The sequence below is a fragment of the Podarcis erhardii genome, assembly GCF_964252035.2.
Source record: "Podarcis erhardii genome assembly, chromosome: 5".
In the NCBI taxonomy this organism is placed as follows: domain Eukaryota; kingdom Metazoa; phylum Chordata; class Lepidosauria; order Squamata; family Lacertidae; genus Podarcis; species Podarcis erhardii.
The window spans coordinates 29,463,192-29,487,429 of NC_138509.1; the positions used below are offsets into that span (position 1 = coordinate 29,463,192).

The window sequence follows — 24,238 nt, forward strand, 5'->3', positions numbered from 1 at the left end:
AAGTTTCCATAGGATTGCACTGTTGGACTCTAGAATACATTTAACTTAGCTAGATAGGACGATACATTACATTTCCCCCTCCTCCCTTTAATCTTTCTTGTTGGCATTATTTAAATGTACTCATACTTTTCCAAACTCCTCCGAGTCTTGCTTCCCATCACAATGAATCATTGCAGCACATATTTTAGAGTGGGTTTAAACAAAACCAAACAAAAGAGCATGCCTAAAATACAACAGGGATATCCCTAGCTTTCTTCAAAGTGTGCAGGGATTTTTATCACTGTTGGTGAGGTTGCAGGGAAGTTAATAATTTCTGGAAACAAATCCTGGGGGAATGAACAAGATTTTAGGTCTACAATCCTTTGCATGCTTAGTTGCTAGCAATTCCAATGAGTTCAAGTGGGATTTACTTATGAGTAAACATGCATAAGCTCAAACTTGTTTTAGATCTGAAAATGTAGTGACCATGCCAAAAGGAAATGTTGCTAAGATCAAAGAGACACATTTGGGAAATGAAATACAGTGAGCCAGCAGCTTAACACACATTTAACTTGTACACATTCAGCTTTACATGCTTGGCAATTTAAAAATAAATAAAAGGGGGTGGGAATCCAGGAAAAAGCTGAGCCAAGCCCATCCATCATTATACCCAATGTATTTTGAGTATGCACGATTTTGGCTTTAGGTACAATCTCTAGAACGTAACCTGCATATTAACTGCAAGCTTACTGTAGATCCCCAGATTGAGGGACTAGTCTGTCAAATTTTGGATGTGGCTATTTTGAATAAATTGGTATTGGTAGTATGAGGAAATCAATATAATACCGAATGCAAACAGGATCAAAGTTGAAGGACAACTCAAAATGTTCTAAGCAGTTTTGGAATATTACACAGAATGTGGCAACTGTTTTACAAGTGTACTGTATTTTAGTTGAGAATTTGTATAAACTTGTTTAAACATAAGGTGCTGCCTAGTATCATCTAACTCTATATTGTCCACAGACTAGCAGAAGAGGTCCAGGGTTTTGGACAGGAATCTTTCCAGAAATACATGGAAATGCCAAGGATTGAAGCTGGGACTTTTTGATTACATAACAATAACATGTGCTCTACCACTGAGTTATGGTCCTTTCCACTCACAATGCTAACTTGTTAGTGACTTTTAGACACTATGCCACTGTAGCATAGTGGCCAAACAGACTGAGCTCTGGACCAGGAAGCCCCTGGCTAACAAATTTTCTGTGCCATGAACTCTCTAGGCAGCATTAGGCAAGATATGTCACTCAGCTTCCCTCTTTCCAATCTGTAAGAATGCAGGGAAATAATGCAAAGATAGTGCTTTTCAGGGTTCTATGTAACAACAACAACAATGTAAATATAATCATCCATAATAATCTTAAACTCCTATCTTCTATTTCAGCTCTGTGCTCTACAAGGACGGCGCAGGTGAATATGCCAGCTTCTGCTGAACTGAAGAACATTTGCAAGACTCCATGATCTTTAAGTCCACTCCTAGTTGCACATCTGCTGCTTGACAGAGATGGCTCGTGATGCCAGATCTTCACGATCAGTTAAAAAGGAAGAGATAAGCAAAAAGAAATCAAGCCCAGTCAAAAAGAAATCTTGCCAAGTAACAAAAGATGCCAAGAAAACTTCTCCAAAAGCAGAAAGTTCAGCAAACTGCAAAAAGCACCTGGAAGAAAAGAATGACAGCAAGAAAAAAACACAGGAAGAGAAACCACCTCTGAATGCAACATGCCGATTTCTCAGGAGCAGCGTCACCAAAGCCTTGTCTGGAACACCTTGGATGGATCTGGGGTTAACTGATAATGTTCTGTTGCGTAACCAGCCTCCTTTGAGCTACAATGGCTTTACCATGACTCTCCGCAGGAAACCGTTTCCCCATAGACTGTTCCAGACGCCAACAATCACGCGAGCAACTAAAGCTGGCCCAGAGAAAAGTGTGGGGAGAAGAGAGAAGCCTGAATCAAGAACCTCCTGTATATTAGAAAGGAAGGAAGCAGAAGAGGCTGGAAAGGATTTAAACCAGGTTGGTGCATTATCTTCTCCTGTGGTGGAGAAGGAGAAGGAGGAGGAGGATCTGTGTGATCCAGAAGGCCACTGCTCTGAATGTGATAGTCAAGCCAAAAAGGGAGAGACACCTTCTGAAGAGGGTATTTCTGCTTCTAATGGTGATGTACCAGGTGCCCCAAATCCAGAGATATTAAAGGAGACATGCCAGTGTACGGAACTTGCACCCACAGAGCAGGTTCTGAAATATTTGCCTCCGAGTACCTGTGAAGAAAAATTCACTCAACTTGCCCCTGCACATTTTCATCTTGACTCTGCTATTCCTATAAAGGTACATGAAGAGAATGACTCGGGAGCATTTGTGAAATCACATTTTGAGAGTTGTTTGGATGTGTCTCCTGCCCCCAAACAGTATACCTGTTCACATTCCGATTCCGCATTAAGTCTTTCTTCGGAAACCTACTCAAAGGAACTTGTAGAAAGGTCAGAGTTTCCCACAGATGCTCACTCCAAAACTACCTGTGATTTGGTGCTAACTGATGGTGATCCTGATGCTGCCGTTTTGATTACCTCTGAATTGATCTCGAAATTGCATTTAGATGACCCATGTGTGTTACAAGGGTCTCAGCTCAATCAGGATCCTGAGCCTACCATTCGAGAAGTAGAACCTGCCTCATGCTGCATCTCTGAATCAGAAGGCTGTTTAAAAAATCCAGGCCTTTGTGTGGAATCTCATTTACCAAAGGACTTGGAACTGGAGCTAAGCAGTAAAGCACTTGATTCTTATTTCAACTCCAGACAACTTTATTTAGAATGTGACCAAACAAATGGCACGTTAGCATGTGAACAGGTTTCTAATACCTCTTTGACTAGTTTTATATTGGGAGATCTTGAGCAGACACTTGAAAAGGTCGCCGTAGAAACTTTCACTTTAGATTCAGGTGCTGTGCCTGTTGCACCCCTCAACCTCGAAAGTACAGCAGATTCCGTTCTGGTAAGCAGCGACACCTTTAAGGAAAGTTTTCCCAACTTGTCTGAAGATGCTAATTCAGGGCCTCCAGCTGCTGCTGCAGAGGGTACAGATACCAAGACAGTTGTGCTAGATGAATCCATTCCAAAACCTCAGGATCCATTGTTGCAGTTGGAAAGTGGTGGGACTGTTGCAAACTCTGTTCAGGACATCGGGAAATGTGGTGCTAATCTAGTTGCAGTTTCAGAGACTGCCTCCTGTGGGAACCCAACTGGCAGCCTTCCTGTCTCGCTTGCATCTCTGCAACCTGTGCTAGAAAAGAAGAAGCGAAGGCGATGTGGGGTGTGCGAACCATGTTTGCGGAAAACTAACTGTGAAGAATGCAGCTGTTGCAGGAAACGCAAAACTAGTCACAGGATATGTAAAAAGAGAAAATGTGAAGAACTGAAGAAGCCTCCACTGCCACTGCCGCCCTTAATGCTGCCCTTCGTACCATCAGAGGTAAGGAAAAAGACAATTCATTAAATGTGCATGACGCAGCCTTATTCAGCCTGCTGCTCTCCAGCTGTATTTGGGCATCACCTCCCATCATTCCCAGCCAGTGGGCAATAAATTATGGGAATTATAGACCAATGACATCTGAAGGGCACCATAAAGTCATTAAATAAAAAATACAAAATACTATGTAACTTAGTTTAAATGTTACTAAATCCTGGCGCTGTTAAAGATGCAGACCTCAGTCCAGGATTGTGTTAAGTGCATTTTGCCCACTGAAATCAATCCAGTGGAACTTATTTTTATATAAATACCATACATATGCATGGGAACCAGAGGTCCAGAAAACAAGTATGACTTTGGGCATCTTTTTTTCCCATGTTAGTGCATCTCCATTTTTTATACATATATAAAAGGAAACCTCAAGCATTGTGATTTTTTTTAAGTGACTGGTTTAATACTAAGTTCTAAGTAGTGCTGAAGGTAGATACATACTTGTTAGATAGATTTCATTCATTTATGACCAGTAAATTTCATGATATTTTTTTCCTATTTCCACTGTAATTGCATAGAGTTTGTTTCTTTGTGGGCATTGTGTGTGTAACATTTCAGGGTAGAAAATCACAGCCAGGCTTATATATCAGAGGGATCCTGAGATATCAACATCCTAGTGGAATTAAGGGATGATTTTTTCTCCTCTTGCTGCCTTGGTCTGAATTTTCCCCTGTGAATAGAACTGCTGCATTTTTAAAGCTTTGATCTCTCCAAATGCAAACAGCCTCAGCTGTGGTTTCTAATCCCTTTTCTTACAAGGAAGTGTAAGAATGCTTCTGGTAGCATAGCAGTGAAAATAGCTATATTCAAATGGAAAGAGTTAAAACCCTTTTTGCTACTGTGGCAGATCAATTGTTGAGTCTGCAGTGAGTTGTGAACTTCTGGTGTCAAACAAGGAATTTTGCCTGTGTGTTGCCTCTCAGGTTTAGCCAGAGGATGGAGCTACAGGAAAGCCAACAGGCCAGCAAAGAAGCGCTTCAGTTGCTCTAAAACTATTCCGCTCAGATCATGATGATTTAGAAGTAGATTATGGTTTGCTTCCCTTGAATTACATATCTTATCTTTCTTTATGCTGCCAGACTCCACTGGATGGCAGATAGCATTCCTAGGAAGTTTTCTTCTCAGCAGGGGATACTCCTTTATGTTGGGGAGGGTGTTTTAGAACAACAACAATGTAACAGCCAATGTAGGGATCCTGGATCCACTTTAAGACCCTATAAGCCTGGGAGTATATTTTGCATTAAGTGTACATGTTGTTAGAATTCAGTTTTCAATATGCTGTGGAAGAAAGCTGGGGAAAGTATCAGTTACGCCTTACATTCAAGAACATGGATAATTGAATAAAGTTTGGCAGCAGCATACTGACTTGCTGATTGTGAATGCTTATCATAACTCACATAAAGGTGCAATTAAAATACCAAATTTATGAGTCTTGTGCAGCATTAAGAGAAGCCGGACAATAATGTGAGACAAAGGTTTAACTCATCATTAGCTATAAAGGTACATATAGAAGATAAAAGAGCAGCCATCCCTAGAAAAAATGTGTCCTTGGGGGAGAGAGGTCCAGATTCAGATGTAATGCAAAGCCATTCTACAGCTTCATTTCTGGCTGCATAGCAGCAGCAGGAATGGGGGTGGAGTACCAGGATGCTTGCTCCTTCACAATAGGCATTATGTATGAATAGGCTGTTGAATCAGTACACTTAACTTCCCAAAAAATTATTTAAAATTGAAGTGCCAGAGAGGAAAACATAGTGACCTCTACTTTTTTTTGAGCAGCAGCATTGCTATCCTAAATTACATACTGATTCCTCAAAATGGTTTCCGTGATCTATAAACATTACCTTGTTTGAGTCTGGTCTCATCTGGTATCTAGCGTCTAACACAAACAAAAATTATGGCAGATAACCTTTGACAAGACTACATTGGCTTGCAGCACAAGAGAGTCTCAGTCAACAGTTGAATCAAGTTCAGTGCTAAGGCTGGGAATTAAACGGCATGCTTTTTCAGACAAATTAGGGAAAACATGGCACCCTACAATTTTGGGCAAGGCTTTTGAACTTGAGCTGGAAGAAAATTTCTTCGTTGCTTTTTAGTGAATTGATAATGTAATTTTTACAGGCTGCAAAACGCAGCAATATTTGCCCAGCAATATTTGCTTGATACAGTCGAACAAAGGCAAAACAAGGCAAGGGCTGATTTAGGTATAGTGTGTGGTAATTCCTCTTTTACACCATGTTGCCCCGTATTCATTTTGTCTTATATTAAATAGATAGTATACATAGTAGCACTAGATCATTTCTTTAGCAAAGTAGGTTTGCAAGTAGAAATTGCTAGGACCATGCTGCAAAATACTTGACACCTTCAAACGATGGCTTCCCAGATGCAACTTCAAGGGTAGTTTGGCGCAATTGCTAAGTTACAGGGGGAAAACAGGAAGAAAAGAGGTGGAGCAAAGAGTCAGGAAGGGCATGGCAGCAACAAGAGCAGAAGCTGACAGCAGCAGGGGCAGAAGTGAGCAGTGCGGCAGACTAGTGATGGGGAGTTGACCCTCTAGAGTTCTAAGGGCAAAGAGGAAAGCTCTGGATAGGGTGAACCACTGATGAGAAGGGCTGCACCATGTACAGTATATTAGCTGCCATGCCTGTGGTCATCAACAAAGACCACTTTGAAAGCCCCTGCTTTCTATGGCTATATTTGAAGGATATGACAATAGCCTAAATCCATCCTCTGTTACACTCACACTTACAGGGTATCTTGCTGAATGTTAAATAGCTTGGCTTATTATTTTAGTTAGCCTGTGGAGGAGCTGAGTTCTTGCAAAGCGTTGTGCTTTGATCTTGTGGCCAAGCTGTTCCAGCAGTTTATCTTCCTTGACCTATTTGGCAATAACATTATTTAGGCAGATAACCCTTGTGGGGGGGGGGGGGATAAACACCTTTTGAAGCAAAACTGGTTGGAGCAAAAGCAAGCGACACAGGGCTGCTGTTGAGTTTGTGTAGAGCAGGGGCCAGCAAACTTTTTCAGCAGGGGACCGGTCCACTGTCCCTCAGACCTTGTGGGGGGCCAGACTATATTGGGGGGGGTGAACAAATTCCTATGCCCCACAAATAAACCAGAGATGCATTTTAAATAAAAGAAAACATTCTACTCATGTAAAAACACGCTGATTCCCGGACCGTCTGCGGGCCGGATTTAGAAGGGGATTAGGCTGGATCTGGGCCCCCATGGTGTAGAGGCTTGATGGCTCCTTTTTTCCTGCTAACCTGGTGGAGGAGGAAGGGAGGGCAGTGTTAGAAACTGGGATAGAAATGCTAGGAGCCAAATGGCTCTTGGGACCAGGGTTGTGGGTGCCAAAACAGAATATCTAGTCTCCATTTGTGGGGGGTCGGCAACACTTTTTATTTATTATTTTGATGCGTATGAACTAGTACGCAAATCACATAAGTGACACATGGCTAATACCACATTTTATACAGAAATTGCTATTACGTGTTTAATTAGATGTATACAATAAAAATATTGATACCATACTTCTGTTTTCAAAACACACTACTCCAGGCTTCCTCAACCTTGGCCCTCCAGATGTTTTGAGACTACAATTCCCATCATCCCTGACCACTGGTCCTGCTAGCTAGGGATCATGGGAGTTGTAGGTCAAAAACATCTGGAGGGCTGAGGTTGAGGAAGCCTGCACTACTCTTTATTGTTAAACTCCTTAACATATTGTCTATCCTTAACATATACTTCGAGGCCTCAAGGCACATATTTTTCCATAATCCTTGAGTAACAGCCAAGTGCAAATAACGGCACCCAGACCTTTTGAGGTGTTTGCAAATGGATAATTTTTAGGTGCGAAATAATAATAATAATAATAATAATAAATTTTATTTATATCCCGCCCTCCCCAGCCGAAGCCGGGCTCAGGGCGGCTAACAACAATCAACAATCAAACAATCAGATATTCACACATTCTAAAAATATTTCATTATAAAAATCAATTAAAATCAAATTAATGGCAACTAATTAAGCAAGATTCTAAGCAGGTTGCCAGAGGAGGGAGTCAGGCTGCGCCCTGACCAAAGGCCTGGTGGAACAACTCTGTCTTGCAGGCCCTGCGGAAGGATGTCAGGTCCCGCAGGGCCCTAGTCTCTTGTGACAGAGCGTTCCACCAGATTGGAGCCGCAGCCGAGAAGGCCCTGGCTCTAGTTGAGGCCAGCCTAACCTCTCTGAGGCCTGGGACCTTGAGGATGTTATTATTTGCAGACCGTAGGTTTCTCTGTGGGGCATACCAGGAGAGGCGGTCCCGTAGGTACGAGGGTCCTAGGCCGTATAGGGCTTTAAAGGTTAAAACCAGCACCTTAAACCTGATCCTGTACTCCACCGGGAGCCAGTGCAGTTGGTATAGTACCGGTTGAATGTGATCTCGCAGCGAAGACCCCATAAGGAGTCTCGCCGCGGCATTCTGCACCCGCTAATTTTGAGCTCTGAGAGAGGGGAAGTCCCCCACACAAATTAGATCTGGAGAATGAGGCTGTATACACCATACATTTAAAGCACATTCACCCCTCCAAGAATTCTGGGAACTGTGGTTTAAGGGTGCTAGGAATTGTAGCTCTGTGAGGGGGTAAACTACAGTTTTAAGGATTCTTTTTTGTGGTCGGAGAGGGCTTGTTTTAACTTTATGATGTGTATGCAGCCAGAGGCTCTGTGCTGCCAGCTTGTGGACATAGTAGTCTTCCATGCTCTCCATTGTTGCTTGGCCTACATTGCTGCTTTAAAGGGAAGCACTGCCCAGAAAGCAGTGAAGCTGTGTCTGCTGGGTCCCATCTGCACTAGACATTTAAAGCAGTATCACACCACTTTAAACAGCCTTAGTTTCTTCTAAAGAATCTTGGGAACTGTAGTTTGTTAAGTATGTTGTTAGTTTCCTCACAGAGCTGAAGTTCCCTTGTAAAATAGATTGATCATTAAACTATTCTGAGAATTGTTGCTTTCTGAGGAGAATAGGGGATCTCCTAACAACGCTCAGCATCCTTAACAAACTGCAGTTCCCAGGATTCGAGGGGGGGGGAGCCAAAGTAGTATTAAACTTCTTTAAATGTATAATGCAGATGGGCCTCAGACAGCACCTTGAAGCATATGCTGAGCCCACTGGAGTTGAGTGAGAGAACTGGGCCCTCTCTGGCTGTACTGGGGCCAAAGTAGTAGGTTCAGGACCAGATTATGTCCTTTCAGGCTGGCAAATAACTTACTTTTGGATAGTTGGGTGAGGATCCCTGCCAAAACTAAGTGAATGAAGAAAGGCTAAAAACCAGTAAAGGCAGGTGGGTTTTTAATCCAAAGATCAAAAGCAGACACAGGAATGTAATTGAGTACATAAGCAAGTTCCCTCTTCACAGGAGCATTGTAGTTGCAATATTATGGGTACTTATGTATTTTTAATTATTGAGCAAAGCAGACATCTGCTAAGGTCACCAGAAAAGAATGGTGGGAGCTAAGACAGGAAGCGATTAAGGCAAGGAGCAAAAAAGGTTTTAGCAGAGGCCAGTTCAAGCAAAGGATGAATTCTAGCTCTTCTGTCAATCTTTTCCCCAGACTAAACATGCCTCCCTTTGATTTCTTCTGACCTCCTCATTGTATAGCAGCTTTGCTTCTTCACCCTTTTCTTTAAGTCTTCTCTCTGCTTTTTTAATGAGCTACCCCCTATTCTTTAACTTCTTTTTCGCTGTCAGTTTCATTTTCTTGGGCACTTCTAGTGTGTGTGCGCACACACAATTTGTATGTTGAACATAATGCTCTCAGTTTGTATGGCAACAAGTACTTTTCATCTTGAGAATTCTAGACAATTGTATCGGTAAACTCTGTGTCTGGCCAGTACAATGGACAAACAGGCAGAGAAGTATATTGTATCATCTTAGCAGAGGTAGAAAATTCTAAGCAAAATAGTCTTCAAAGATACGTTCCTGCTGCAACATGGAAAGTGAGAAATTGAGTATCTTTTCTGCAGTGCTGATATGATCAGCTCCTGGAATGTAGCATAGATAGACAGAGAAATCTTGGCTGATACTCTACACTTAGACTGAATTATGTGTGTCTAAACATCAAGACTTCCTACTGTTACCTAATTATCTTTCATCTGACAAGCCAACTAGTAGATGCAATGCCAGAAAATGGGTGAAAGTTTTTCAGATGCACTTTATGTTCTAATAGATGCAATTTTGTTGAGTCTGTGCATAAATGCAAAAAGATAACTTACGCAATTGTTGCGTGTGTCAGTGTATACATACGTTTCACATATGCTTGTTTCTTTTTAAGAAAAACATAGCTTGTGAAGTAGCTCTCTGGGGGGGGGGAGTTTAAGTAACTCCCAATATGCACTAATTCCCATCCCAGATTCAGAAGCAGCCTGGGTTTAAGACACCTGCTACTTCTCTTCTCCCAAGAGCAAGATAATCTTGCATCATGTACAAAAGATCATGTGTTCGTACTGCAGTCATCCACTATTGCAATTACAATTCTTACTCCAGAAGCCTGCATTGAAAGTATATGAAATTGACCTTTTACCAGTATTTAACCACATTGGACTGTTGATGAAGTCACTTTGCATCTAGCAGTAACTAATCTCCTGCTATGCTACAAGTGACATCTTTGTTTGTAGGTGGGATGGAAGTCATCACTCATTTCTGAAGAATGGGAAATGGCAGATACTTCCCTTTCGCTCTTGTAATCATAGAGCCCACGTGGTATAGTGGTTAGAGCAGTTCTTCTCAAACTTGGGTCTCGAGCTGCTGTTGGACTACAACTCCCATCATCTCTGACCACTGGTCCTATGAGCTAAGGATTATGGGAGCTGTAGTCCAACAGCAGCTGGAGACCCAAGTTTGAAAAACACTTGGTCATGAAGCTCACTGGGTGACCTTGAACTAGTTATTGCCTCTCAGCTGAATTTACCACACGGGGTGTTGTGGGGATTAAGTGAGAAGATGGAGAACCGTGTACACCACCTTAGGCCCCTTGCTGAAAAGGTGGGATACAAATGCAATTAATGAATGACTAAATTGGAGTTGGCAGTCAGTGTGTGTTTGCTGCTAAGAGTACTCTGCCTAGGCTTGGAAAGGTCAGTGTGAGTTTAGCATGCCCTGAAGCATCTAGGACAAGAAGAATATAAATACATGGATATTTGTTGTGAACTGAGTGAGCTAGATGATATGTGTTCATAAAGTAGCTGGGAGAGTTCTATAGTACTTCTATATTCTCTATTGTACTTTCAAGTGTTTTGAGCACTCCACATGCAGCATTTAGCTGATCCTCGTAGTCCAGTGACATCTGGAGAGCCACAGGCTCCAACGCCCATCATCCCTGACCACTGAAGATGCTGGTTGATGGGAGTTGGAGCCACAGGTTCACCACACTTGTTTTACAGTGGCCCTGTAAGGTACATCACTGTTATTATTGTCCATGTTGTAGATGGATGAGCTGAGACTGCTGAGAGAGGCTTGTGGAAGGCCACTTAGCCTATGTACACACCATACATTTAAAGCACATGACTTCCCCCAAAGAATCCTGGGAACTGTCATTTGTTAAAATAGCAACCTTTCCCAGGATTCTGTGGGGGAAGCTATGTACTTTAAAGCTGTGGTGTGTACCCTAGTGAGTTTCCTGTGGAGGCAAAACTAGCTGATTTGAAGTCTCTTAGTCACTATGCTATACGAGCCATACAAGCAAGGGGCTTTGCTTACATTGATGGTTTTTAAACTCTTTGCCTTCAAGGAACTTTGTCAACTACAAGTCATCTGTTAAAAAACCCCACTGTGTATCTGTCATGGGACTTTGCAAATTCATAGGGGATTCAGAGAGGGCATGGTCAGGTGCGCAGCCTGCTCACAGTGAGCTAACTGGCCCGGCCTACAAAGCCTCATTATTTCTCACATGAAGCGCCCCCCCCCACTCCCCTGAGGCTGAGCATTGCATAGGAGGACTGGTAATGGAGGGCCAGTGGTGTAGCGTGGGTTGTCAGCACCCTGGGCAAGGCAAGTAATTTGCGCCCCCTAACCCGTGGATTTTAGCACTCGAGTGCGAGCATGCCCCCCCCCAGATGTTGCGCCTGGTGCCGCCGGCCCCCCCTGCACCCCCCACGCTACGCCACTGTGGAGGGCAGCATGTCTGCCTTAACTGATCTTCACATTGAGGAACCTCCAATAAGCTTCTCTGAAACACAATCTAAAGCCCCTTGACTCTCATGATTAGTCACTCCAGGGCAGCAGTACCATCCGATGACAGGTGGCATTTCTAGAACAGAGAAGACTGAATGGAGGTAAAAGTGGAGGCGGCATTTCACTTTAACTCCCAAAGCCATTTGAGCTGATTAAACCGCTTCCTCACCCCCTCTCTGTGTAGTTTTCATTTAATGTGAAATATTTGCTCATTGGTAACTCGATTACAAGCTCTAGGTTGGTGGGTTGTTGTTTTTTGCAGACAGCTTACTCCGTCCTTTAATCTGATTACTGTTGTGAATGAGGACTGACTTCTCACACATTTGTGCGCACACACACACACACACACACCAGTAGAAAATGGAGACCCCTGCCAGAATGGTGCCATGACCTTGCCCCCCTCCCCAGTCTTTTGGGATTCAACAAACAAACAAACAAACAAACAAACCTTAGACAAGCTAAAGAAAGGATAAATTAGCACCTTTCTGAGCATACAAGAGGAAGCAATATTCTCTCTCAGTGGCAGTAGGTGGAGGATGACAGCCAGAGCCTCGTCTCTCTCCGCTTTCCTTATCATTAGCTATTAATTGCCGCCGAGGCGTGGCCAAGGGGGGTTGCCGAGGCATTAGCCGCCTCGGAGTCGGTGTCCTCGCATAACCTCCCTCTTAACCAAAAAACAAAATAGCACTAATATGTAGCCCTCGCCTTATAAAGTCAAAATGCACAATACCTTCCTGGTGAGTGCGTGTGTGCGCAGCGTCCGCAGGCTCTCTCTCCCCCCCCCCGGGGGGCTCAATTGATCCCTCCTCCTCCTCCCTTGCTCTGGATCTCTCCTCTCTGTCTTCTCTTTCGCGTTCAGCTTTAAACCAATCAGTCAGGCAAACCAGGAGTTGGGGGGGGGCGTTTGGTGGCTTTGCTTTTCCAGTCATTAAATATATATATATAATATATAAATAACACACCTCGCTTCCGCCTAGCCCACCCCCACCCTCCAGCTTTCCAACCCCTATTTCCACCCCACCCCACCCCACCCTTCGGCCGGATCCACGGTCGCAGGGAGTCCATGTCGCAGCTTGCGCCCGCCCCTTGTGTCCTCTTGCTCCGAGTAAAAACCCCACATAGGAGACCCTTTGTTTGGGAAGGGCTAAGCAAGGGAAGAAGCGCTTTGGAAGCTCCTGGCCTCGCTTTGCTATTGGCTGGTCCTTTTCTAGAGCCTAGTGGTTGATATTTTTTTTGTGGTGGATTTTTTTTGGTGTGTGTGTGTGTGTGTGTGTGTGTGTGTGCCTGTCTGTGTAATAATATTCGAGAGGCATGCCCAGCACGTCCCCAGTGTTGGCAGGCAGGGCTTGCTGTGCTGCTTTTTGCTGCCGCCGCCGCTGCTGTTCCTTTTAAAAGCACCATGATAATAATACTCAAAAAGCAGCGTGAAGTAGTGCTGTACTGTGGAAGGTTCTTCAGCAGAAGGAAGCAAGATGGCTACCTTGTGGGTTTTGCTGTGAAGAATGCAGAGCCTAATTAAACCTGACTCTGAAGGGGGGGAAGGTTACTACTATTTTTTCCCCTCCTTCCTCGCTAACCCTCTTTCCCCCCGTTTTCTTTTTGTTTTGATTCCGGTGACTTCAACGCCTAAAGTCTACTCATCAGTTCCTTCTTAAGTTCTGCAGAGAGAGAGAGAGAGAGAGAGAGAGAGAGAAAAGCCCGTATGGTTCTGCTTTAAAGTCTTCTAATGTTACAAGGCGGGGGGGGGGAATGCTTAAAAATAATATTTGCTTTATTCACAAAGGCTTACTTTGCAATTTGGTGTCTTTCTTTAGGTGCTAACTGAAAACAAAAGGCCTCAGAGGAGAAAGCAAAGAGTTCAAAAGGTAATAACGGATCATTTAATTTATTAATAATTACAGAAAAGCAAACCCCAACCTGTCTTACACACTTTTTTTTTTGGCTGTGAAATAGGCGGTAGAAGGGTGGAAATTCTAGAAAGTATTAGTTTCCTGATTTTCATATTTATGGTGAATATTAAAAGCTCATAACATTTTTGTCTTTCCCTCAGTATGATGAAGTGTGTTTTGTAGAGATTTAACTCTTTGTGCACAGAGTTGCAGGATAGAATTTTAAATTACTTGCGATGCACTGAAAATGACTTGTGTCATCCTTGATTCCTAAAGGCTGTGGTCCTAAACATGCTTATTATGATGGAGTTGGTCCTACTGAATTCAGTAAGAGTTATTTACGAGTAAATGTGTTTAGAAATTGTGCTGAAAGTGACCCTTTGGTTCTTGGAGGAGGGCTGTCTTCATATAGATATCAGGCTGTGTGTATGTTAACCGTGGAATGATAATATCTGAGTATTAAATGTTGGCTGTTCTTGCATTCCCCCCTCCCAAATGAATTGCTTCTTGTTTTGTAAAATTGACATATTCAGGTAAATGTGGCCTGCAATTGGTAATTAAAAAAATACTACAGGTATGCATTTTCTTCAATAAGTGTGTGTTGATCTGAAAATGGTTTTTAAATCGGGCGCCGTTCCATAAGTGTTTTGGTGTGGCGTGGAGCTGCTGAAGCAAAAATCAGGAGGGGAAAAAACCCTAGTGCATATTCGGTGTTTCTTGTGCATATATAAATGGCAACCCTGTTCTCTTCAGTGAGTCAGGGAATTCCTGTACACGTGCAGAGGAAATCCCTGTTTACGATGGGGAATCCCCATCCCATAGTAGAGAATTAGGGCCCCTCCCACACAAGCAGAGTGCTGAATGTCATTGGAGCTTTCCAGAATTCTGGATCATGGCGGATGTGTTTAGTCTCAGGATTCGAAAGTGAAAATGTATTGCACGTTTATATTGCCATATTTGTACTGGGGTGTTTGCCTCCAACTCTGACATAGCGGCATGTTCTGTAGTGTGACTGAAGTCCTGGCAAACTTACTAACTCGCTGGTACACCATGCGTTAGCTCCTGTGACCAGGCTGGAAGGTCTGTGGATGTTGTTCTTTTGTGGTAAGAATACTTGGTATGAGTGTAGTAATAGTTAACATGTATTTTGCTGTGTGCGATAGCTTTCAGTTTATTTAGAAACTAGTCATATGGTCCTTAAACAAAGCAGTTGTGTATAAAGATAATTATTTTATAAAAATAAAAACCTATAGAGACTTAAAGTAGATTTTAGGAGGAAATTAAGTATCCTTAAAATCTCCACTTTGATAGACTAGGCTGCAATCCTGTGCACACTTATCCAGGAGCACCCAGTGAACCTAGTGGGGTTTGTTCCTGAGCAAGTGTGCATGGGATTGTGCTATTTACTTGAAGGTGCTATGGTTGGATTTGTGTTTAGGATGCTAAAGTATACTTGAATTGCGTGTGTGGACACACTTGCATTTAAAAAAAGTATTCATAATTTTATTTGCACTGCGCTTAACATATTATCTTCCAAGTGCGAGCCTTTTATGTCTTTTTTTATTTGGATCTGAAATACATGGTTGATTTCTATGTCTTTAGAAATAATGTCATGTTTACAATGCTGTGTGCTTGCAAATTAAATAATCACTTTGTTGGCATTTTTAATTGACAACCCAAAAATTTAGGTTGCAGTCTGATTTGGACATCTGTTCCATCAAAATCAATGGGTTGTCAATTCAAATATATAAGTTTCTTTTTGGATAATGGTTCCAATATGTAAGAAGCAATTGTATTATTATTTTTTACAATGGAGCCAACCAATCAATCTATTGGGCATAGTCTACTGGGATGTTCTTTTGCCATTCATTTAGCTCCATTGTACTCTTGTGTGGCTCTCATTCATTTCTAGCATCATTTATTTATTTATTTATGTTTTTATTTTCAGCTGCTGTGGGAAGGCAGCCTTAACAGCAAATAAATAAAGAAAAGCTTCCTAGTGGATTGTCTCAGTTTTACTACATTGAGGATAGTGGCACTTAGCTGACTTTGCTGAAAGGGTGCAATCTAGACTTCACATGTGTCATTGTGGAGGCCCTCGGGGCACTTGCTGGATTAGAAATTGCACCCAGTTAGTTGCTGATGCTGCCTCTAACCTGGCAGGCACCCAGTGCAAAATTAAAGGCCCCTGGAGCACATTTATTGCTTTTTGTGGACACTTGCCAGGTTGAAACCAGTATGTTGTGTGCATCGCTTCCAACATGATGAGCATCCCATGTTAGGTGACAGGGATTCAGGTAGGCACTTGTCTCCAACCTGGGTTGAGGTAGGGAGCTGCAAACTGGCAGGATGGAGTTCTGCTGCAGCCTATGGGCCACCAGTTGGCTTTCCCAGGGCTTCTGTTCCACTGTGCTGTTTATCATTAGTGCTTTCCAAAAACTGATTGCTTATTGTGTTGGTCTTTCCTTAAATGGGTCGGAAGGTTTAACAGTGGCATTAAGTTTAGATCAATGATTGTGGTGCCCTCATGTTGTTTTGGAGAGCAACTTCCATCAATCCCAGCCAGTGTGGTCAGTGCTCAGGGCAATTGCAGTTCAGCAGCATTGAGAGGGTACTACATCGGCTTCCCCTAATCTAGATAGTTTCATTTGCATCTGCTAATTTTAGAGCAAGCTTAAATCAGACCAAGTAGCACTGGGTTCTTTATATTTCATGTTGTTAGATTCTTCTTGTATGAGGGCATGTTACTGTATGTTGCAATTACTCCTAATATTCTGTTTCCCTCCTCCACGTAGCTTGGCTTCTCAGCTCTATGTGACATCTTTCTTGCCCTAAAAGATAGTTTAATTTTGTTTCCTTACTGTTTTGAGATAAGAACACAGCACATAAGACATTCCCTGCTCTAATCTGGTGTCATAGCATGCCTCCTGTTTTTTCTCTCTCATTTGGAAACAGTGTTTGAAACTCGCATTGTTCTAGGTGCATTTTGTGACAGGGAATTTCATTAGCGCAAGCAGCTTCTGATCTCTGGGCACAGTGCTGCACCTAAGATTTCAAATTAAAAATGCAGAGTGGAAGGAAAGGAGGACCTTTTTCTGCCTCCCCACTTCCAGCTACTCTCTGAAGGCTGGAGAAGAGACCCTCTTAAGAATATTAGGGGGGTGGGCAGGGAAAGGACTAGACCATGTGAATAATGAACAGAATATTTTAGTTGCAGTTCATTCATTTTCAACTTTGTATTCTAGTTTTTTAAAAAACGTGCCTAGACAGTCCATTGCAGCACCCGTAACCTAGGTTCAAGGTGCTATTTAGCTCCTAGCTTTCATATCAGTTTCTAACACTGTTTTGAAATCCATTAGCCCTTGCATGTATTTAATAATAGATTTTAAATGTCTGTGTTATCCACCAGGCATTAGTATTTTGTTATATAGTGTACAGTGGTGCCTCGCAAGACGAAATTAATCCGTTCCGTGAGGCTCTTTTTATAGCGGTTTTTTCATCTTGCGAAGCAAGCCCATTGACAGCTTAGCGGATTAGCGCTATTAGCAGTTTAGCGGCTTTTAGTGATCAGCTGTTAAGCGGCTTATGAGCGGATCAGCTGATAAGTGGCTTAGCGGCTTAGGAAAAGGGGGGGGGGAAGGGGGGAAAACCCGCAGGAACTCGCAAGACATTTTCATCTTGCGAAGCAAGCCCATAGGGAAATTCGTTTTGCGAAGCGCCTCCAAAACGGAAAACCCTTTCGTCTAGCGGGTTTTCCGTCTTGCGAGGCGTTCGTCTTGCGGGGCACCACTGTATTCTTTTAGACTGTGCCTTTTTTGCCAGACATACATAACAATCCAATCCTTTGCACACTTTCTTGGGATTTACTGTCATAATACCCAGCTGTCCTTTTCATCCACTTCTGCAGTCATGGTCTGGATATGGGGAGGAGTTGGGATGCATATAATCCTTTATAGTTGTTCAAAGAGGACTAGAGATAGTAGTCATTAAGCATTTTGAACTTTCAAGGCTGCCATTTCCGGCATGGTCATGAGGGAGTAAATCACTTTAAACTCTGAGGGACATACTTCTGAGGAAGCATGTATAGGATTATGCTGCCTGAGTATTTATACATTTATCTGGACTGATAAACATAGACAAAGACAGATTGACTTCGTGTTCAGTCTGGAGAAAGCTGGGCATATTGAACTCTCATATAAATCTTATCAATTTTAGCCTATAATTCTCAAATTCTTTAATACCACTGGGATTTAGGTGGACAGGAAGATAGACCTAACTTCCTCTGGATTGATTCTGTGCAATACATTAGTGGGAATTTTAAAAATGTTCTTCAATGGGATATATGTGGTTGGGTGTTTCTGTTGTGCACGCATATTGTAGGGCAGGTGTAGGCAACCTAAAGCCCATGAGCCGGATGCAGCCCAATCGCCTTCTCAATCCAGCCCATAGACAGTCTGGGAATCAGCGTGTTTTTACATGAGTAGAATGTGTCCTTTTATTTAAAATGCATCTCTGGATTATTTGTGGGGCCTGCCTGGTGTTTTTACATGAGTAGAATGTGTGCTTTTATTTAAAATGCATCTCTGAGTTATTTGTGGGGCGTAGGAATTTGTTCATTCCCCCCAAAAAATATAGTCCTGCCCACCACATGGTCTGGGGGATTGGTGGACTGGCCCATGGTTGAAAAAGGTTGCTGACCCCTGTTGTAGGGCATCTTAACTTTTTTAAAAAAGGAAAGTCTGATTTTAAAACTACATATTGTATTCTCTATCTCATAAACATGCTGTTCTATTTCTGTTGTTTTAGAGGTGGTCATAGCATGTCACTAGTCATGTTAATGATCTGTGCTGATTATTAGGTGTACTCTGTTTCAGGGTGGGGTTTTTAGGTATTTTTTAAAAACCCACTTTTAAAAATCTAAATGAATATGTAATGCTTTCAGACGCAAATGCTTTTTCCTAAATACTCAAAGTTAATTGGTTAGCTTACTTTTGGCAGGTTTCAGACTTTGAGGTATACAGTACAGATAGCTGTGGAATTTTCCCTTCCAAATTTCAAGGGTTATTACCGATTTACACTTTAATGGACTTCTCAGTAGTTTATTGGCCACCCTATACAATGCTTCAAATGTAAATTAATAAACCACTAATATATCTCACAAACATGTAGAAAACGTCTGCTCCTAACAAACCATTAAGTTGCCATATGTAAAATAGTAAAAGTGATTTTTAAGAAAGTTTACTGTTGGCGACTTAAGGATTTAATGCTTACGGCACCATCCAAAGTCCCCCCTAGCACTTAGCAGCTGGTCCATAGCTGAGCTAATGGTTCTCATTGGGCTGTGACACTTGTGTCTGCGAAGGTCCTCTGTTACATTGGAGAACATAGAAGCAAGAAGGTGGAGCAGACAGAAAGGGAACTCAAGAGGTTGGAGGAATGAAGGGGAATTTTGTATTGGAAAGAAAATACCATCCATCGTACTGACTAGCCCTTGGCAAGTTTAGAATTAAATCAGTGTGTTGGCAGTGCATAATAGATGTGTGAGGATTAGAGATTCCTCTTAATATGAAAGGAATATTAACAAGATCACACCTGTCGAGTAGTGGCAGGTATGGAAGAGATGAGAACAAGCTGTCAGGTCAGAAAGACAATGTAACTAGGAACAGAATCATCATGAAGCTAGGTGAAGGTATCATTCTACAATTGCTTATGGGATATAGGTGTCCATGGAGGCAGCACTTCATTTATTAATATACACTGTATAAGAATGCTACCCAGGAGTTGGATTTAGCTTATGCCCTCTAGATAATCTCAAAGGATGATTAAACTTCTCCAAGAGGGCTAAGTGAATTGGAGATTCTAAGGAGCAAAGCAGAGGTTTGGGTGTCACACAGTGAATTGGAGAGACACGAGGTCAAAGTGTAGAGATGGTATCTGATTTACGCTGCAGTAAATTAGTGGTTCAAATGAGTTTACAATGTGAATCGCTAAAAGCTGTCTCTCTCTGCCCCCCCTCCATCCTTGAAAGAGTTGCCAGAAGCATACAGAAAAGTTAAACATACCTGTTTTGAAAAATATAAAATAGTTGCCTTAAGCCCTACAACTGACATTTCCTTCCTACCTTCAAGAACAGTTGAGAAAGTTATCCATCAAATAACGTTCACAAAGCGCTACTAGTGCATTGCTTCTTAATATAATTGTGTACCGGTAACTTAAAATAGGCAGATGGTTATAGAAAGTAAAAGGCATATCTAATAAAGGTTATTGGTAAATTAATAATTATTATTATTATGTTTACATGCTGCCCATCTTGCTGGGTTACTAATTCAATATCTGTATACAGCTTCAATGAAATCCACCAAAAGTAACTTTTACTTCAATACAATGATATGAGATGTGTGGCTTATTGCAAAAGTAGCTAATGGCAGAGGCAGTGTATCATCCACCAGTTTTTAAGAGGCACAACAGATGCATAGAAATATGCAATAAAGTACACTTTGATGTTTGCTTTCCGCATGCTAAGCCATGCTTAGCATTTGGTGTGAAGTCAAGAATCTGCAGTTGGGCAACACTTTTATTAGGGCCAATTGAAGCATCCTAAAATATTCTCAGACCAATATGGCTTCCTTTGCTTAGAATAAGACTAACTTGTGTGGTGCATCTGATTCATTGATCTAAGTACTTAGCAGACAGGATTTAAAAACTCACTTTCTGCCTGGGACAAATTTGTTAAGCCCTTGTAGAATGGTGTATCACAGTTCCGTCTTTCAGCAAATTGAATGAAATTGTTTGGGATATAACCTGGTATCACTGGTCTTGGGCTTCACTCATATTTTGATATCTGAGCTGATGAAGTCATTGCATTGTTTTAACTTGTGTAATTTCCATACTGGAGTGTTTTCTTTAAAAATGGCTCCACGTTTGAGAAAATGGGTAGTAATGCTGCTGGGCGGATACCTCAGCCTTAAATGTGTGAGTTGGCCCTACATGATGTACAATGTTTCTGTAACTTAAATGAACTGGATGGTCAAATGCAGGCATAGGCAAACTCAGCCCTCCAGATGTTTTGGGACTACAACTCCCATCATCCCAAGCTAACAGGACCAATGGTCAGGGATGATGGGCATTGTAGTCCCAAAACATCTAGAGGGCTGAGTTTGCCTATGCCTGGTCAAATGTAACAGTCAAATATGGTGGCATACTGGGATAGGGAGAGTTATATTTATTAGTACAGAGGGCACTCAAAGAAATCAGAAAATGATCAGATAAACAAGATAATAGCTGATGAAGTGGCACAGTCCCGTGTCATTTCAGTAAGTTCTAAAAGTGCCAAATCTACTTTTGGAAAAGAGGTTGTTGAGGCCAGCTGCACAGTGGGAGTTAAAAAGCAGGAACGGTAAGCGAGATCTAGAATCCATAATAGCAGGCGCAGTTCTAATGGACTACTACGAAGGCATACATTTGCTTTAAAATTCAGTTGATTCTCATAAGCACATAAGACAAGCCTACTGGATCAGGCCAGTGGCCCATCTACTCCAGCATCCTGTTCTGACAGTGCCCAACCATATGTCTGGGAAGCCTTGAAAGCAGGACCTGAGTGCAACAGCACTCTGCCCACCTGCAGATCCCAGCAGCTGGTATTCAGAGGCATATTACCTTTGACAGTGGAGGTAGAAAGGTAGGCATCATAACTAGTAACTGTTTCTTGTCTTGTCCTCCATGAATTTGTCTCATCTTTTAAAGCCTCACAGATATTCCATTGGATGTGCTCACAGTTGTTTGTTCATAATTCATTATTTCGTGCGTCAGATGAAGCAGAGCCAGTATTGTTAGGTTCTATAAACACAAGCGGGTCTATTCTAAGCAAAAGCAGGAAATGTCTAAAATAAATACTGGGTTCTATTCCTGCTTTATTTGTTTCTTGTATGAGTGGCGTTTTAAAGTGCAAGTTAGCAAAATGTTTTGTTTCCCATGCGGAATGACTGTATATTTATATAATGCCATCCATCCTTGCACTGGGCGCAAGAGGATAGGTCCCTGCCCCAAGGAGCTTACAAACTAAAATCTTACATGGAAGAAACAACTGAGAAATGAAAGGGGGAGAGAAGGGGAGGCAGATAGGGAAGCAGTGTACTTTGGTTTCAGCTTTGTGTACTTCGACTTGTTTAGAGGCTTAGTTGCAGTAGGGAATGGGAAAGTGGGATGTTGAGCAAGAGGCTTCACAGAAAACATAGGTTTTAAGGAGGCATTTGAATAGAATAAGAGGTGGCATCACTGCGGTCATCTTAGTGGTAATTTCAAGCAGAGGGGCAGAAAGAGCAGTCTTTTGAGGGGGCAACATACCTGTGAAGGGTGCTAAAACTGGAGGAACAAGGGATAGAGATAGAGCAGAGATAGAGCACACACATTCTTGTTGCTTTTCCTGGCATTTTCTCAATATTTGAGTCTGTTTTCTTGAGCAAACAAGAAGTTGTATATTACTTTTCCCTGCTTTGTGCTGCACCGGTGCTTGTGGACTTATGGCATTGAACATGATATCTTTAGACAACTATGATCTTTGGAAGAACCGGGCTCAAAATGTCCTTCATGCTTTTGATTTGATTTTTACATTTATGTCTGAAGGTGGCATATATGGCTCTGCGTCTCAGAGCAGAGCCTCCCTGAAGTTCAGCTTCTCCAACCTGCTGCAACCTGTTCTGGATGTGTTTTGGACTGGACCTCCCATCATCCCCAGCCTACACCAGCTGCTGTAGGGGCACTAAGTTGCCCTGCTTGGTTATTTTCCCTGTGGCATCTTGTTGTAGGGAAAAATATATAAAGCTGAGCTGCTGATTGGTCTTTCCCCATGCAACAGTTGCAACAAACTTTGGACACATCTGCTGACTAAAACCTTCCAGTGTCTCTCCTCTTTCAGCACTGCAATATCGCCAAACTTTTCCAATTAATGTTGCAGTCTTTCCAGATGCCATCATAAGAAGGAAGAAATAACCGATTTCATTTTTGGGTTTTTTTAAAACAAGCTTTTCTATATTTATTGGTATTGTAGTTGCCCTCTTCGCACACTTTTTTAAAAAAAAATTCCTCCTTGAAACGAAAAATGACATTGGGTGTTTGGGATGCTGAACTGCAAAAATAGCTATGCAATTATTGTGAGGATAGGATTATCCAAATTATTGTTCTGCCTGGTAGATTTGATTCTATCACTGCTGGACATTTGTTGCCCATTTAAACACAGAAATAGCAATGAGCTGGATACAAGCACAGACTGCCGTTTAAGGCTAGAAGAGGCAGGAAGAGCCCAAGCTGTGAGTAGAGGTGACCCAGTCCTACCTTACCAAGCAACAGTATACTCACATTTATTTTATGTATTTTTATACTTTTCTCCTACCTTTCCTCCAAGGAGCCTGAGGTGGCATGCACACTTTTAGTTTCACAACAACCCTGTGAGGTTAGGTTCGGCAAAGAGAGAGTGACTGGCCCAAGGTCACCCAGTGAGCTTCAGGACTCAATGGGGATTTGAACTCTGCTCTCCCAGGTTCTAGTCTGACACTCTAACCACTACACCACACTGGGGGAGGCATCTTGGAATAATCCTGTAATATTAAAGAACTGATAGACCTTTTTGTTAGGAAGCTGTGGGGGGAGGCAAGCTTTGCCTTCCTTCTCTTGGGCTATCAGCCACTCCTTCACTTCCATTTACCTGCCAGTCAGCTTGGTAAGCTATGTTTGCTTCCTTTTTTCCAGAGCAGTCTCCCTACTGACTCTCTCGGTTTTAGCACTTTGGCAAGCTTTTCAGAGCTCTCTTCCCCAAACACCTTACAGGTGTCTACTGTAGGTAGTATTAGCAGCCTTGTGGAACTATGTTCCCTCTGGTTCCTAGGGCTGGTGGTTCTGCTATGTGTGTTGCCACCGTAATGTGATACTGTACTGTGGAACCTGTATGTGTAGCCTTTTCTGGCAAGTGCCCCACATTGGGCAGGTGCAGTTTATTATTTGGTTATCTGCTCAGGGCAATGGCTACTTGTCACAGGCAAGTAGGCAAATTGCAAGTATAATTGACTGTGGTTGAGATTCCTGCATTGCGGGGGTTGGACTAGATGACTCTCGGGGTCCCCTCCAACTCTACAGTTCCGTGATTCTGTAATGCGGGAGAAGTGTGTAACCTCTGTTAAAACAACTATTTTCTCAACACTCCTTGCCCCTCCACCTGCCTCCTCCCCTTTTGGGCTATAACACCTTACCGGTTCTAGTTTGTTCTGTTTTTGTAAATGTAAACGTGCCTGCCAACCCTGCTCAAGAAACCTGGTCTGGCCGGAGAGCAAGTACAGGTGAGGGAGGGGCGAGCGGTTGGGGGCAAGTTTACCACAACATTCTTATGTAAAAGAGGACCTGCTGTTAAAAGTTAACTGATTCTTGCCTTTGCCATGAAGGTGCCAGTTCTTGCAGCAGCTTGCTGCCTTGTTGAGGTGAATGGTGCTCTGACTCCTCGGTGTTGATTTTTGACAGTGAAGAGCACTTTCCTTATTGCTTCTCTTTTTAAGCAACTTTGCATCCATAGTAGGTACATTAGCAGGTGCTCAAAA

At 42.4% G+C, this 24,238-nt stretch overlaps 1 protein-coding gene across 2 annotated transcripts in view; it reads left to right on the forward strand.

Moving 5' to 3' along the window:
* Positions 1-24,238, forward strand: part of TET1 (tet methylcytosine dioxygenase 1) — a 77,712-nt gene that overhangs the window by 16,583 nt on the left and 36,891 nt on the right. For both annotated transcript variants that reach the window (XM_081861746.1, XM_081861747.1), the window contains 2 exons: positions 1,421-3,502; positions 13,581-13,631. In XM_081861746.1, the coding sequence (XP_081717872.1) occupies positions 1,541-3,502; positions 13,581-13,631 (2,013 nt within the window). In that variant the 5' untranslated portion in view covers positions 1,421-1,540. The remainder of the gene's footprint in view (positions 1-1,420; positions 3,503-13,580; positions 13,632-24,238) is intronic.